At 41.2% G+C, this 16,785-nt stretch overlaps 1 protein-coding gene across 1 annotated transcript; it reads right to left on the bottom strand.

Annotated features, from left to right (window-relative positions):
- Nucleotides 1–4,996: 4,996 nt before the first annotated feature.
- On the bottom strand, nucleotides 4,997–14,604 carry LOC101856701 (distal membrane-arm assembly complex protein 2). Its single transcript, XM_005089087.3, has 5 exons — nucleotides 14,568–14,604; nucleotides 9,660–9,994; nucleotides 8,468–8,688; nucleotides 6,821–6,983; nucleotides 4,997–5,942 (listed from the first exon to the last, which is right to left on the bottom strand). The coding sequence occupies exons 1-5, from the start codon at nucleotides 14,598–14,600 to the stop codon at nucleotides 5,651–5,653; spliced, it is 1,044 nt and encodes a 347-aa protein (XP_005089144.1). The 5' UTR covers nucleotides 14,601–14,604; the 3' UTR covers nucleotides 4,997–5,650.
- Nucleotides 14,605–16,785: the final 2,181 nt, after the last annotated feature.

Genomic DNA, 16,785 nt, shown 5'->3' with positions numbered 1-16,785 from the left:
GAAAGAAAGATGCCAACATGGTAAAGCAAACAAGATCCTTCTACAGTGCAGACTGCAACACAGACCACCTTTTAGTTATAGCCAAGGCAAAGATAGTCATAAAGAAAACACCAAGAGCTGAAAAACAAAAGAAACCTAAGATCAACATAAAAAACACCAAAGACCCAGCGTTAAAGGCAAAATTTCAAGAACATGTTAAAGATGAGCTCCAACATCTAGATAGCTCATCCACAGACAACATATGGAATAGCATGAGATCAACAATTTATAATTCTGCGTCGATTACTTTTAGAATAGAAAGACCTTGCAAGGAGGACTGGGTTGAAGCTAGTGCATCAACACTCCCTCCACTACTCGAGAAAAAGTGTAAGATCCCGATAGAACACAACACAAATCCAACAGAGAGTACAAAGCAACAACTACGTGCTGCTAAATCCAACCTTCAAAGAGAAACCAGAAAGTGTGCCAATCAGTACTGGGACAAGTTATGCTCAGAAATCCAACAGGTAAGCGATACAGGTAATATCAGGAAAATGTATGAAAACATCAGAGTTGCTATTGGACCAACAGCAAACAAAGTAAGTGGAACCTCTAAAGTCTGCGACAGACAAGCTGACAGACAAGAAGGAACAAATAAAAAGATGGGCGGAACATTATTCAGACTTATACTCAGAGGAACCACATGTTGATAGACAGCTACATGAGATCATTCCTCAGCTCTCCGAAATGTCAGAACTTAATACAACACCAACAGAAGAAGAACTCTCTTCTGCAATCGATGAACTCGCTTGCGGTAAAGCAGCAGGAAATGACAACATACCAGCTGAAGTGCTGAAAGAGAACAAAGAGACCCTCCTCTCATATCTCTACAAGCTAGTAACGACTTGTTGGCTGAAAGCAGAAATTCCACATGATATGAGAGATGCCAAAATCACGACACTCTACAAAAAGTAAGGGGACAAAGGAGATTGCAACAACTACAGAGGTATCTCACTGCTAAGCATCACTGGAAAAGCTTTCACTAGGATCATCCTGAAGCGACTTCAGAAACTAGCAGAAAGAGTCCTACCTGAGAGCCAATGCGGTTTCAGATGAAACCGCTCAACAATGGACATGATCTTTTCTATTTGTCAGCTACAAAAAAAATGCAGGGAGCAACAACTGCCATTACATACTGCGTTTGTCGATCTGAGAAAGGCTTTTAATACAGTCAGTACATAAGGACTGTACATGGTGTTTGGAAAAATTGGCTGTCCCCCAATACTGCTACAGCTCATCATTTCATTCCACGAAGATATGAAGGCCACCATTCAGTTTGACGGTTCAACATCAAACAGTTTCAACATCAATAGCTGAGTAAAGCAAGGTTGTGTCTTAGCACCAACCCTTTTTAGCACTTATTTTGCAGTCTTACTGCAACCTGCATTTAAAGAGTCACCAGGGGATGTCTTCCTCCACTGGAGAACTGATGGGTCGCTCTTCAATCTTGCTCGACTCAAGGCCAAGACCAAGATCAACAAAACAACAGTACGAGACCTTCTCTTCGCCGATGATGCTGCTCTTGTTGCTCACAGTGAATCAACCCTACAAACAATGATGGACCGCCTATCAACAGCATGCAAGGTCTTTAGCTTGGTCATCAGTGTTCAGAAAACAGTCATCCTTACCCAAGAAGGTGCAGAGCAGAGCCATATATGGCTGAACGACAAGGAACTTGAGACAGTGGACAAGTTATGTTACCTGGGATATACCATCAGCTCTACTACATAACTTGATTATGAGATCAACACCAGGATAGGGAAAGCAGCAACCACTTTTGGAAGGCTGACAAAATGAGCACGAGAAAACAAAAGATTAACCATCAAAACAAAGATCAAGATTTACGATGGATGTGTCCTCAGCACACTCCTTAATGGATCTGAAACATGGACCTTGTACAGCAAACAAGAAAAGCACCTCGACATTTTCCATCTTAGATGCTGCCGCAAGATCTGAGGCATTTCGTGGGGTGACAAGGTTACAAATGTAGAAGTGTTGGCACAGGCAAACCTCCAGAGCATGACAACTATCCTGTGTTAAAAAAGATTGAGATGGCTGGGCCATGTCAAGAGAATGGACGACAACTGGATTCTGAAGCAACTTCTCTATGGAGAACTTGCCCAGGGAAAGAGACCAAGAGGAAGACCAAAATTGAGGTACAAAGACACCTGCAAAAATAGCTTATCTAAGCTTGGAGTAGATGTTAGCATCTGGGAAGAAATAGCTGAGGACAGGAAAACATGGAGGAAAATGATAAATGAAACAACTATAATGCTAGAGGGCAGCCTTAGAAACAACCAGGCTGAGAAGCGCCAACGACGATAGGAAAACAGAGGAAATACAGAGCTTCGATCTACGACACTGACATGCAAGCATTGCGAGAGAATCTGCGCTTCAAACATAGGAAGAATTAGCCATGAAAGAAGCTGCATGAAGACAACCTTGAGACCATCTTAAGCTAAATTGACCATCTGCATAGACGAAACGAGCCATACATATATATATTATATATCAGTCAGCCGCTATCACAAATAGCCATCAATATATGGTGAACCAAAGGAACAACTACAACAGCTAAGTCAGCCAAGGTACCCTTCTCAATCAGGTATTCCACAATTTTAGCTCACAATCTGGGTTAATTGAATATTTTTAGCCCAGCGCTAAGAGGGTTAAGCAACAGCCCACCAAGGCTCATCAAATGTTCTCAAAATTAGCCAGACAATCCAAAGAACTGGATAAATGTAGACTGAGTGGACCAGTATGAGTTTAAATTTCAAAACTTTTCAGAGATAATATCTTCAATACAATACAGTGATCAAAACCTGGACAAATACTGTAGAGAAAATGTACAACTGGACAAGCTACCAGCACCGCAAAAGGTGATACAGATTGTATTACTCTTGAGCCATGGCAATGCTGATGTGGAATGGGCCTTTTCTGTAAACAAAGAAGATTCAGAGGAAATCTTCTTGAAGAGAACTTGGGTGCAAGAAGGCTCATTTGTCAGTATGTAAGAGACAATGGACCAGGCATCACAGATGTGCCAATCCCAAAGGAAATGATACAGTCATTCAGCCAAGCTTGGCATAAGTACTCTAAGGTTTTAGAAAAGAAAAGAAAGAAGAGACAGGATAATGAGGAATCATTGAACAAAAAAAGAAAAAATGAGAAGCTGGTCAATCTGAAAGCAAAGAAGAAGAAAGCTGAGCTCGACATTGATCTGTTGGTGAAGTCAGCCGAGGAGATGATAAAGAAGGCAGCAAAGTCATCTGCAAAGGAAGCCCATGAACTTAGTATCAAATGTCTTGCCTCAAAAGTGATGCTTCTAAAAGAAAAGAAGAGGTGATGTCTTTCTCTTCTTTCATTCTTGAGGAACTGGATTTTGGAGAAAGCAACAGAGCATCAAATGGACGTGTCCGGAATGCAGGGATGTTGCTTCCTGAAACAATGAACAATGAACAATCATTCTTGAGAGAGAAGGGGAATTGAAACAGTAATCATGCAAGGAGAGATTATGGTATGTAAATAGTGTACATAAGTTGACAGTGCTTTCATGTTCTAAAAGTTCCTACATTTACCTGTTCAGTCAAGAGAAAGAGGAGTAAATAGTTGTGTGCTGAGACTTTTACTGAGAGCCTTCTTGAATAGACCAGCTACTATTCTAAGGATGCTGTTTAACTCTTTGTCTCCGTAAAGCCGCACAGTGCGCCAATCCTTCCAGCGACTTCCGCCGTAAGGCCGCACTGTGTGTCAGACATAGTAATTCGAAATACACAATCTTTTCCAGTCCATAATTATTAAAGACTTCCATTGTTTATGCTCTTCTGTGTAAAAGAGTTCATTCCGGGAAATCTGGTGGAATATTCAAGCACATTTCTGGTGTTTTTGTTGTTTTGAGACCAACTGATGCGGGTATTGATAGATTCGAGACCTTCAACAAGTGGAACACGTCCACAACGGTTTATAGCTGTTCAGGCCCGTGAATTGTTTGTGTCTTTGAATGCTGAAAACAGCGATTTGGACTCAGATTCGTCTGTAAGTTGACAGAGAAGACCTGTTAACGATAATTTTGATGAAGACCCGCCAGTTCTGAAGGTGACAGATCTAGATCTAGGTCCAATTCTCTTGACGGTGACAATGACAATGCGCCGAGACGAAAACTGAGGAAGACAGGCGGTAGTAAAGGTAAAGGAAAGCAACAAAGGGCTCCTGTTGCTGCAAGAACAGAGGGCGATGATCTCCTGATGATGGTGGATGGAGTGAAATTGGTGAAGGTGGAACCATCAACAACTTTAGATTTTCACCACCTGTGACTTTGCCCTCCGGAGTGAATGCTGCTCTTCACAAAAATTCTTCGGAGCTGGATTGTCTTTGAGAACTGCTTTGGGAGACCCAGGACAGAGAATCCAGTGGAAAGGTTCAATGGTATGGGACAAATCATCGACTACTCTCCGCGTGATGTCAACTGCGTCGTGTGCAGTACCCCAGCAACCCGCAAACTTCTTCTGCAGAGGTTGTTCAAATTTCCCCCATCTGCATCCGAAAGACTGTTTTCGAATTTACCACACCCAGCAACATATTTTGCAGGACAGCAGGAAAGACCATGTATAAAGTGTGAATAGACTTTGGTGTTGTGTTCCAGTTTTCCCAATTACGTCCCCTGATTGTTGTGCTCATAGTGTATTTATTTTCAAAAAATCATTTTTTAAAAACTTTTAATACAAATGTCTTGAAACTGGGAGCAGTAAACAAATACTGAATTTCAATAATTGGATTATCTGCCATATCATTTGAAGTCTTCAAAGTGAAAAGAATGGGGTGAGGCAGAAATTTTGTTTCAATTTTCATAATTTTGAAGTTCTCTTTCAGATTTATTCAATTGAATCTGTGTAATCATATGCCTTTCTAACACAGATACATGCATTCTACATTCATTCCTGAACCGTTTGGCATCTAACACTTAGAGGTTTATTTTGCTATCAACCAACAAAAATACATTTAAAAAAAATCATTCTAGCATTCCCCACTGTGCCTTGAATTAATTTCGTCCAGAGTGGGGTAAAAATTCCAGAGGGAAAGAGTTAAGGTGAGCTTTGATTATAAATATTAGAGCTTTAAATTCAGTGACACTGCATTATATTTCATGATTTTATTCTAGATTTTATAAATCATATATATAATATACATAATTTTTTTCGGTGACGGTGAGGATAGTGGTAGTTTTTGTTTGTTTTTTGGTGTGGTAAGATTTTTAGGAGGAAGATTTCCCTGGCCACCCTGTTTTTATATACTTCAAGCATCCTTTTTAAAGAAAATCAATGGTTTTGCATATGTATGTTTTCACTGTAGGTGAAATTAAACATTTCAAGTAGCCTACCTGACTGGTGTTTTAACCTTTAAAATTTAAAGTCAGCAGTCAAAGGTATAACTGAACACGGTTAATCCGAAAACAGCGGTAAACCAAATGAAAATGAAAACCCTGATTCTTTACCCCTCTATTTGAACAACCCCTTTTAACTGAAGAAAATCTGGCTGTCCCACAGGTTTTGGTTTCAGTAGACTCCACTGTATCATAATATGGCCTCTTGTCTTTGTCTGGACTTCACCTACTTCACCAGTCCACTTTCCTAATGGCACGGTTGTACTTATGAAACCCGTCATGACTGTACTGCCCCGAAAACTCCATCCGCTCCTCATCAGGGTCACTCTTGTCCTTGTCCATCATCCCCAGCAGGGCCCGGACCAAGCGACGCTCCCCACGCTGCAGAAAGGCCGGAGGTTGGAGGTCGGCCTCGGTGACCCCCAGCATCTTGAGTCCCGGGACTTGCTCCTCCAGCAGTAAAGTGAGCAGTCCCAGGAACTTGACCCCTGGCAAGTTCACCACTCTCAGGCCTTGCATTTTTCTGAACAGTGGAAAAGGAAACAAGACAGTGTGAACATAATTGATACACAACAATTGGTCATTGTATAGGTTTAACACCCTTTCCCAACACTGTAAGTGAAAGGATATCTAAGAGGTGGGACCTCCGAATTTAATGTCTGTCTCAGGCAGGATTGAGCCAAATGGGTAGACAGCTTTAAAACTCCAAAAAACAATCCAAGTTCAGAATACCCTTTGAGGATTCGAATCGGGACCAACAGCTCCTTAGTCCAGCATGATACCAACTGAGCTCATGGTGTTCTCATACATGACAAAAATTCTGTAGCTTGGCAAAGAGACAATATGAAACTGATCATCACCTTTTTGTGTTTAAATGAAAGAGGTAAACCAATTATAAAACATCAATTACAAACCACAAAAATGGTCCGCTTTTTAGTTTTAGTGAGAGTTTTATGGCACTTGCAACACACACCCATACATAGGTCATATAGGTGCCCCAGATTAGAAGTCTTACAAGGGTGTACTATACTAAGAAAAGAAGGAGAGAGATAAGGACAAAAGATAGCAAAGAGGGAGCAAACCACACTAGAGCACATGCCAGCCACCCACTATTAGTCCACTGCCAACTTGACATTAGGTGCAGCCTCTAAACGTTTCCACAATAATCAGAGACCCTGAATGAAATGTGATTTGAAAACTCATCAAACATCATAGAAAAGTTCATTGAGGCAGTGCATGTGAAATGTGTTTGTTCTCGCAACAATTTTTAATGCCAAGTGAAACTGAAACTAAAAGACACGCCATTAAAAACTACCCACAGATTTAAAAAAACCCAGAAATCTTTTATTAACAGTAATCAGGCACTGGGAAGAAAGAATAGAGACACAGACAGTAACAGACCTGAGACACTGTAATGAGGCCAGTCCCCAGTCAGTGACCCTGGGGCAGTCACTTATGTCCAAGAACTCCAGACTATGACTCAGGCGTTGGAGACGAGCCAGACTCCAGTCGTCGATGTACTTGCACTTGCTCAGGTTCAGGTAACGCAGCTGACTTAGTTGTCCTGTGAAACAGTAACATATTGTAAGAAAAATAAAGTGACATACTGTTTTTAAGGAAATTATATGACAACAGCAATAGGGGATGTTTTTTTTTTGTTGGAAGGAACAGACATGAAGGAAAGAAAGTTAAAGAATGGTGAAAGGGGGGAAAAATAATAGAAGTACAGTCAAAACTGTCTAAGACGGTTACCCACTGACAAGGAGAAAAGTGGTTCTCTGAGACAGGTGGCCATCTTACACAATGCTATTATATACAAAAATATGCAAGAGAAAAAATCAAAAGTTGCTGTTTGTACAGATCGATCTTTGTCTTGCGCAGGTGGTCGTTAAAGCAGGTTCGACTGTATCAGAAGGGTGGTAACTTCACTTTCAAAAGAATTACAAAAGTGTACATAGAGCCAATGATAATAAATTCGTCTAAGTTCATGTTTTATGGCACTTGCAACACAATTAGGTCATATAAGTGCCCAAGATTAGAGGTGTTATAACAGAAAAACACAAAAAGGAAGGAGGAGAGATAAGGACAACAAATGTTTGATAGGAAATCTAAGGAAAGAAGGAGCAGACAGACCACACCAGAGCACCCACTAACCACCCAAAATGACAATCTGATAACAAATTAACCTAGAAAAAATAGAGTATGAAATGGTGAGGAAATAGAGAAGCATACCTACACAACAAAGGTTATTGGTATTATCCCCTTTGTCACCTATATATGACATATGCCGTTCGTCAATTATTCCTATATGCCAACGGAGCCAAGATACTGCAGTGATGTACGGTGATAATCATGCCCTGTGAAGCGCGAGGACCATGATGATGAGCGCCGTTCATCATAAGTTGTATTCTGCATACTGCTTCTATTAGATGCATTTTGTAAAACTAATCACAGGTTCACATTCAGCAATATTTCTACCTACGAAGAAATCTTTTACTTTTAGAGATAGTTAGTATTTTACAAACTATGTCTAATTATAGGCAACTGACCACTAAGCCTGTCACTACTCTTTGTCTCCTGGGATCCAAAACTGTGCCCGGTGAAGCACAAACTGACCATGAAGTCATGAAGGGAATTAATCATGTAAAAAAAAAAAACACACAGAAAAAGCAAGATAACACTAACCTTATGCATTTGCAAGCACTGTAAAACACTTACAAACAAACAGACAAAAACAAAAAAAGATAATACTAAAATTACAGTAGATCAGATAGAAAAGGGAAAAGTTTTATAAACCCATACAAAATGAGTACAAAAAGGAAGACAACCAGTGCATCTCATCCAACACATCAAGTAGTGCTGAGTTGTAGTATACTGGTTAACATTTTGATCTGGAAGCCGATTCAAACAACAATAATAATAATAAAAAGAAAAGAGAAGGGGAAGACTACGCTACAGCACCATCAACCTCCTGCAACATGACCAACTCCCCTGGAAAAGAGACATCCCTGACACAGATCTCATTATATTTCCTCTAGCAATGCTTACCTATATTGTCAAAAGCTACATAGGTGAAATCTGTATTACTGACGTCAATGGCTTCAACATAGAGGTTCTCCACATAGCTGCGAGGTAAAGAGTATCTGCCTTGAGCATCCTTTCGGATCCAAGTATCTCTATTCCAGAATTTGACTGCTCCCCCTTGGGCCAGTACGAAGTGAGCACCGGCCAGCTCAGGTCCTAAGGCATCGTGTCTCTCTTGCAAATATCTGCCAGATATCGAGGGAAATATGTCAAAATGCAAAGCAAAATTCTCAACATAAAAAGAAAAAAAGAGTTTTTGCTAAAACTGATCACCACCACTAACACACGACTGAAAAGAATGTAAAGATACTCTGATGTGATGCAATTTTCAAGGGAGAGAAATGTTTTCATATCATGTCCTATAAAGTATCAACACTCAATACTCCAAGAAAAGGAAGCCAAATTGAAAGCAAACATTGTTAATGAAGACAATTGTGATTCTTTTCCAATAGAAACATTTTGAAGTGGTACTGTCCTTTCAAATTTAATAATATGATCTTTAAAGTTAGTAGCAGCAAGCTCAAAATAGCCTTTTAACTCCTTATCTCTGGCAAGCTGCTACCAACGGCTTGCGGTTAGAACCGCTGTGCCGGTGAGCCGCTGGGCTCGGGCATATATTCCTTTACAATGACTTTGACGTTGTGTCAGTTTTCGGCAGTGCAAAACACCGGTCTCTTTTACTGGGAGTTCTTTCATCAGATGTACAACTATCAAAATAGGTTCATTTCTTTTGATTTAATGACCAGTTTAAAGACATATTTATCACTTTAGATTTGGTACCAAAAGAGGGCCTTAAAATAGTGGGGGGACCCCCTCCCCCCTTGGAGATAAAAAAGAGTTAATGACATCATTTCTCAAGAAGATTTTATTTCAACCTGAGTCCCTCTCTTTCCTTCAACACTTTGCCAAACAAGGCTCATATAATAAAAACCCTTGCCATCAAAGGCAAAGGCATTTTGGGGAAAATCCAAAGAAACTGGGTGTGGTAAACATGCAAGATGTGACGGCAAAGTGTTAAACAATTACAATCATAAAAGGCGACTGTGAGAGTTTGAAAAGAAATTGGGGAGGTTGAATAGTACATGAACATCTCTAAATGAAAGAAAAGAAGAAAATTTAAATTTTTTGTAATCATTCTTTTTAAATGTACACAGACCTTTGGCTATCCTTTAAGTGTTCATAGCGTTTCTTCTTCAGGAATGCAGCAATATCCTCAGTATCGTTTATGTTGAAGTCCCAATGCAGCCATGAAAACAGCTCCTTTGTGATGCCCTGCTTTCGGGAGTAGTATTTTGAATCAAAAGGTCCAGGTTCACTAGCAAAATCTCTGTTGGGGTTTCTGATTCTGTCAAAATACTCTTTCTCAGTGTTTCGCACTGGGTTGGGCAAATCCTCTGCTTCCATTTTATGCTCACCATCTTTACTCTTATCTGAGCTGGAGAACCGGGCTAAGCATTGCACCCATGATCTCCCTTTCTTCAGAATCTGGAACTTAAAAAGAAAAAAAGCAAACATTAAGTTGTATTTGTTTACAAGTCTCTTGCAGTTTCTACATTTGAACATCTACATCTACATTTTGGCACTTTTTCGGTAGTTCCCACCCCTCTTATTTTGGCCTATTTTATTCGAAATTCGCAAAATTGAGCTCAATTTTGTATTTGAGTAGTAGATATTGGTAAAAATACTAGGTAATTGATATGTCAAAATTACATAATTAAACACTACACTCAGGCCTAGTGTTGTTAATTGCAAACATGAAGTGCGTCTGGGAAATTGACTGTCGTCCAAACTGTCGCCATTGCTGTTTTGGTTGGAAGTGGAAGTACAATTTGGCCAACCGTTCATTGATAACATTAGCCTATTGCCAAGTTGGAAAGTGAACCATTTTCCGTGCCATTTACTTTTACAAAAAAGTGTTTAACAAGTAATTTTCGTTCATGTCCAGTACTAAAGGAGATTCACAGGTTGACCTCTTCAAATATCCGATCCAGACCAATATCAGTTAAGTTCTAACTCAATTATATTCCCGAAACAGGAAAATAGGTGAATAATAATTGGGGGGGGGACTACTGTAAAAGCGCCTACATTTTATGTACATGATTGTCATGATGTGTTATTTATAGATTATGGAAGTAAAAGCAAAGATTCTCTACTACTAAGATATTCCACTTCTTCTTTGGGCTTTTGTCCGCGCCACGGCAAGCTCGCTTTGCCACATAGCACATGATGGGCAACATCACTAGGCGACGCTTGGTTGGTTTCATCGCTGACTGCTTGGGATGTGCCTGTGTTTGTGTGTGTGTGTGCCCAGGCGTGTGTATGTACAACTTTGGTTGGGGAGGAGAAGAGGGGGTACAGAATGGTACACGCTAAATCTATGGAACAAGAATTGTTGAGATCTTTTAATTAAAGATAACAAAAATTAACGCAAAAAATAAAAACAAAAAGAATGAAAAGAAAAAAAAGGAAAAAGGGTTGCGTTCTGTTTGCTTGCGCACGTCACATATTCGCTCCATCCACCACAGGACTGTGACCTCTCCATCCCCGCATCGGAGAAGTGAGAGGCATGGTAGGCTAGATAATCTAGACTAGGCTGGCCTATCACGCGATGCGATCTACTTGTCTGCGCATGCCACACCCTCCCCACTCATTCGTTTCGGCCTTCATTGTGGGCTCTCTCATTCTTTGTTTCGCTAGATCACCAACAAGTTTCTCAATTGGCGAGGTTTGACATATATGTATAAATATAAATGGCCTATGCGCTGTGCACAGCAGCAACAATATTCCATTTTAACTGAATCGTGAGTTTGTCTGATTGTGCTATAGCAGTATTTTATTTACAAAGCTAAAGAAGAGAAAAAACAGTGTTTTAGAAAAAATTCTTTATAGACTTCTCGTTATTTCAGGACTCGTTATAAGTGAATTCCACTGTATAGTAACAAACACCTCTCTCTCTCCCTCCCTCTCTTTCTCCACCCCCCCCCCTTCTCTCTCTCTCGCTCTACCTACCCCCTCTCTCTCTCCCTTTCTTTTTTTCTTTTCTCTCTCTCTCACTGCCCGCAAAAAATTACAAAACAAAATTGCACGCGTTCAACTCAAAAGCGCTGGAATGTTTGTTTATGCTCATATCGCGGGCCGTCACGCGTCAGCGAAAGGGCACTCCCAAGTCTCGCACGGACGCGCGATATGCGGCAATTGAAACATCTTGGTACACGATCTTTGGTAAAAGGGTAAGCTATGCGGTCATCTCAGTAGGCCCCCCTATTGTATAAATTCTGGAGACTTTGAATTTTTAAAAGAAAAATATAAATATGTATTAAGCTGAATTATTTTTCAGAAGGGGAAAAGATGGGGGATGGGGGGGGGGGGGTGCAGGCCCTCCTTAAAAATAGAATGGCTAGCCACTTGGTATTCAAATTTAAAATTTCAATGTTTTATCAACATAAACTGAAACTCCTCAATTGATTTCAGCTTTTGTAGATCTAGTTAGTTCAGTTAGAGTTAGAGTTAGACTACTAGATCTAGATCTAGAGGGAGGCCATGCTAGGAAGAAAGTGAAGACGGAAAGTATTTTATGTGTACGTTTTGGGAAGGACTTCCGTAATGAGCGACCACATAATAAAGAAGAGACTTACCCCTACCCGTAACCCTAACTCTAATCCTAACCCAAACCCTACCCCTAACCGTAACTCAAACCCTAACCTGTACCCTAACCTGTACCCCTGGCCCTCTTTTCTTCTACTCATTGTTTCCTAGTGGTCGCTCGTTACGGAAGTCCCCCCTGTGTTTACTGTATTGTGAGCATGTCATGTGTGTGTGTTTTTTATTTTGAGGGATGAGGGAGCAACAAGGGTAGGCTACTAGTACTAGACACATTGTGTACTAGACTAATTATAATAATCCTTGAATTAGTCTAGTACGGGGCTCTCGTGGCCTAGAGGTTAAGGTGTTGGCCTCTCATTCAAAGGTCCCGGGTTCGAATAAGGGTAGTGACCGAAAAATTTTCTTTTATAAATTTGTCTCCTTTCACCTCCTTTCCTGCTCTCTAGCAATGTTCTGTCGTCTGATTTCGTCTCCTCTTTCTGCCCCCACTCCCTGATCTCCTTTGCCCCCCACCTCTGCGCTCCTGATTCTTTCTCTACAGCCTTTCTACTGCTACTCCTTGGCTTCTTCTTACTGTTGTCTTTCTGCCACACCCCTGATCTTCTGGTCTGGTAGGAAAGATCTACACCTAGCCTTCTCGGAAAACCACGAAAAATCTCACAGGGCCCGGGTGCAAGTTGCGCACGTTAAAGATACCTTTTGGTGGTCTAAAATCGATAAGAGTAGGCTTCGGCCGCCACCCGGGTAATATTCAAAATTTTCTACCAACTGAAAAAGTTTAATGTGTCCCACGCGCTCATATGACCTTAAGCAGGTGCGAGCGCCGTAAATCACTACAAAAAACAAACAAACAAAACATTAGTTAGTCTAAATCTAGATCTAGTAGCCTACACAACAATCACTTATCAGTGTCTAGATCTATATCTAGAGCTCTAGATATCCTTTGAGTTTCTTCTAGAAAATTCACCCTTTGCACTTTTTATTTGTTTTCACTATGCTAGACTACTTTCATTTCATAATAGAATCTAGATCTAGTGTAGACTCTGTGTCAGTCAGACGATGAGTATGATGGTAAGATTGAAGAATCGAAGTGACTATTCGGACTCGAGTCCGAATATGAAAAAAATGTTATTCGGACTCTGATTCTTGTCCAGCATGACATCACTGCCGACTTCCTGTGACTCGTGACTCCGGCTTCCTGTCCTGCCTTACTCATGACTCGCCCCAGGCTGGGTAGAGACCGGGATCACTTCGGGCAAAAAGGCGTTAAATTGTGCAGGAGCCGAGTTTTTATCTTATGATGAATTTGAGGCCGGCCTGAAAAGTTATAGCGCTTCTAATAAATGTTTATTTGTCAAGAGGTCATCAGAAGCAATTAAAGATGGCTCGTTAGCGTGTGTCCTGGTCGGATGGGCGGCCTGCACACGTGTGGCTGTGTGTGCGTGTCGGGGAGGGGCACTATCGGTCCGGGCGTTGAACGTCGCATACGCGTCAGCCTCCCCCCCCCACCGGCAACTGATCATTACAATAGTAAGCTAGTCTTGACGTAGATCTACGTAATGAATTGAGCGCTGGTCTATGGAATCAAAAGTTGCCGTATGCTCGGCTCTACACAGCAACACAACTCTTTCTTGGTAAAACAATCGACATGACACAGGCTTACAAGTGTATTTGAATGAATCGGTCTTTTTTTTACACAGCTCATAATATGCACGTGCCAGGTGATCTGCTAATCTTCAATTTTACCTTTTTCTACAACAAAGAAAGTGGGAAACACGGGGGGTGGGGGGGGGGGGTGTATCAATGAGGCGGCGGGCATCGGATCGGCAGATAAAGTGTGGGGGAAACTAAAAAATGGCGGAAAATTGGAAGCACTGAACGTTAGATCTATAATCTATAGAACGAAGACACTTCCTTTTTTCCAGACCGTGTCCGAATAACATTTTTTCATATTCGGACTCGAGTCCGAATATGAAAATTTTTTATACGAATATAATGACGGCCTTGAAGAATACCAGACCAGCGGCCTAGATCTATGTCTCAACCTTAGGCCTTCTAGCTTATTAGGAATTCATGATTTTCCCCAGTTTTTTATTTTTATCTCTCTGGAGAATCTCGGACCGGTAGATCTATTCTTTAAGATTTTGTCAGGGGGGAGACCCCCCTGAACCCTCCCCCCCTCCCCCTCCTCACCCACCCCACATTCTCACGCAATAATTATAATAACGAACGAGTGGTCCTGTAGGCCTATTCTTCAATCTTCCCCATCGTAGATAGACACAATTAGATCTATTGTAGATCTAGATATCTAGATCTGGATCTATATTCTAGATCTAGATCTATTAAATAATTAGAAAATCTCTTTACATTGGTACAGCTTTTCCTGTTAAATCTAGTTGTTTTATTTCAATGTCAGAAATCGTAGGACAAATAAATGACAACATGCACAAGACAGGCCTACCTTTCCTCCAAACCGTTGTATGGACGCAGCCATTTTGAGTTTGACGGAAGTGAGAGAATATAGGCCTCCAGAGAGTAAAGAGTTAAAGAGATGTCCGGTGGTGTGAAGGAGATTTCTGCGTCAATGTATTGGGGGACCCCAAAATGGTGCCAAATGGAGGAATAGACAGAAGCTGCTGGGAGGCAGGAAATAGGACTGGTGCAGGCCTACCGTTAACAATGTTAGCGTCATGGCCTATCGTGAAGATTTTTGGAGCGTTCGCTCTCGTAAAATAGCCTACTGATTATATACTATCTTACATACATTATTGTTGTCAAGAAATGTTGTTCTTCCCTTTTCACAGTACCCACACGTGTGTGATTGTGGGCGTATTTAATGTGCGTGTAATTAGCGCATAATGATGCTGCAGAGCGTGGATATATGCGCTGTATAAAAATACAGTAACATGCACATTATTTATATTTTTTATTAGATTTATCATCATCATCATCATCATCATCATCATCATCATCATCATCATCATCAGCATTGTTTGATAAGCAGGGTAGGAGGGAGAGTCTTGTTTGAATTTCAGACAAAATAACATAACAATATAAAATGTTTAAAATTTGTTTAAGCTGTATACTAGCAGGGAAATGGGCCTAACGATGAAGGTTTTAGGATTACATGTGGTTACAGGCTAGACGGAAATGACTAATTAAGCGGCTAACACAGAATTCTACACTTAGTGTAGAATTCTGTGGCGGCTAATTATAAAGATCCTCCTCCTCCTCCTCCTCCTCCTCCTCCTCCTCCTCCAGCTTCTTCTTCTTCTTCTTCTTCTTCTTCTTCTTCTTCTTCTTCTTCTTCTTCTTCTTCTTCTTCTTCTTCTTCTTCTTCTTCTTCTTCTTCTTCTTCTTCTTCTTCTTCTTCTTCTTCTTCTTCTTCTTCTTCTTCTTCTTCTTCATTATTTTTAAGATGCGTTAAATTATGTGTGTAGCCTATAACAGGATATTTACATGTTACAAAAATTATATGTGTTAGTGTGTGTGTGTGTGTGTGTGTGTGTGTGTGTGTGTGTGTGTGTGTGTTCGCGCGCGAGTGTATGTGCGCGTGAGTGTGTGTGTGAGTGAGTGAGTGTGTGTGTGTGTGTGTGTGTGTGTGTGTGTGTGTGTGTGTGTGTGTGTGAGAGAGAGAGAGAGAGAGAGAGAGAGAGAGAGAGAGAGAGAGAGAGAGAGAGAGAGAGAGAGAGAGAGATATCCCTTGGCGGTCCAAAAGCGATAAGAGTAGGCTTCGGCCGCCACCTGGGCAAAATTCGAAATTAATTCCTTCCAAACTAAAGATGCTTGTGTCCTGCCCGCTCATAATGTCCTTCTGCATTTGCGAGCGCGTAAAACACTTACACCCCCCTTCTCTCTCTTTAAAAAAAGACCAAGACACTCAATAAGAAAATGTTTCTCAATAAGAAATCAATCTCGGGTTTCTTAGGTGTGACAGCGAAGTGCCTAACTGTTACACCATAGGTGTTGAACGTATACAAATCCTGTTATAACGAGATGGAGGGGACCGGAGCAAAATGTCCGTTATAGCAGGATTCTCGCTATAAGGGATCCATTAATAAATTTTTCAAGGGAAACTGTAAAGTATGTCCAATCTATGAGTTTGGTGTTCTGTTTATTTCCTTTTGCTATATCCCCTGATGGTCTAGGTCTAGGTCTTACTTGATCAAAAATCGAATCAGGTTTCTTTCTCTAACACTAGATCTAGCTATATGGACTGACAGCTCGGCGTTGGCGATCAGAAAGAAAGGGCTCTGGAAGCCTAGGCTCTGGGCTAACTCGCCCTCTGTGTTCCCCCCCCCCCCCACCCCACCACACCCTGTGGTGCATTCTGTCTGCTTGCGCACGTTACACATTCGCTGCATCAATCACATTGCTGTGACCTCTCCATCCCCGCATCGGAGAAGTGAGAGGCATGGTAGGCCTTGATTATCTAAATTAAGCTTACGCTGGCCTATCACGCGATGCGTTTTGCTTGTCTGCGCATGCCACACCCTCCCCACTCATTCGCTCCAGCTTTCATTGTTGACACACGTGGGCTCTCTCATTCTTTGTTTCACAAGATCACCAACAAGTTTCTCAACTGGCGAGGTTTTGTATTACCTATAATTGGCCTATACGCTGTGCACAGCAGCAGCAATATTCCGCTATAACCGACTCGCATGTTTGTCTGATAGCGT

Source organism: Aplysia californica, unplaced genomic scaffold (genome assembly GCF_000002075.1).
Source record: "Aplysia californica isolate F4 #8 unplaced genomic scaffold, AplCal3.0 scaffold00003, whole genome shotgun sequence".
NCBI lineage: Eukaryota > Metazoa > Mollusca > Gastropoda > Aplysiida > Aplysiidae > Aplysia > Aplysia californica.
Note: the sequence above shows the minus strand (reverse complement) of the source record. Positions and strands in the feature narration are given on the sequence as shown.

Bases quoted from the DNA above. Each gene is read 5' to 3' on its own strand.
- LOC101856701 (XM_005089087.3), bottom strand. From the start codon at position 14,600: ATGGCTGCGTCCATACAACGGTTTGGAGGAAAG. The intron at 9,995-14,567 runs GTAGGCCTGTCT...TTTCTTTTTAAG, and splicing joins TACAACGGTTTGGAGGAAAG to TTCCAGATTCTGAAGAAAGG. The intron at 8,689-9,659 runs GTCTGTGTACAT...GATATCTGGCAG, and splicing joins CACTTAAAGGATAGCCAAAG to ATATTTGCAAGAGAGACACG.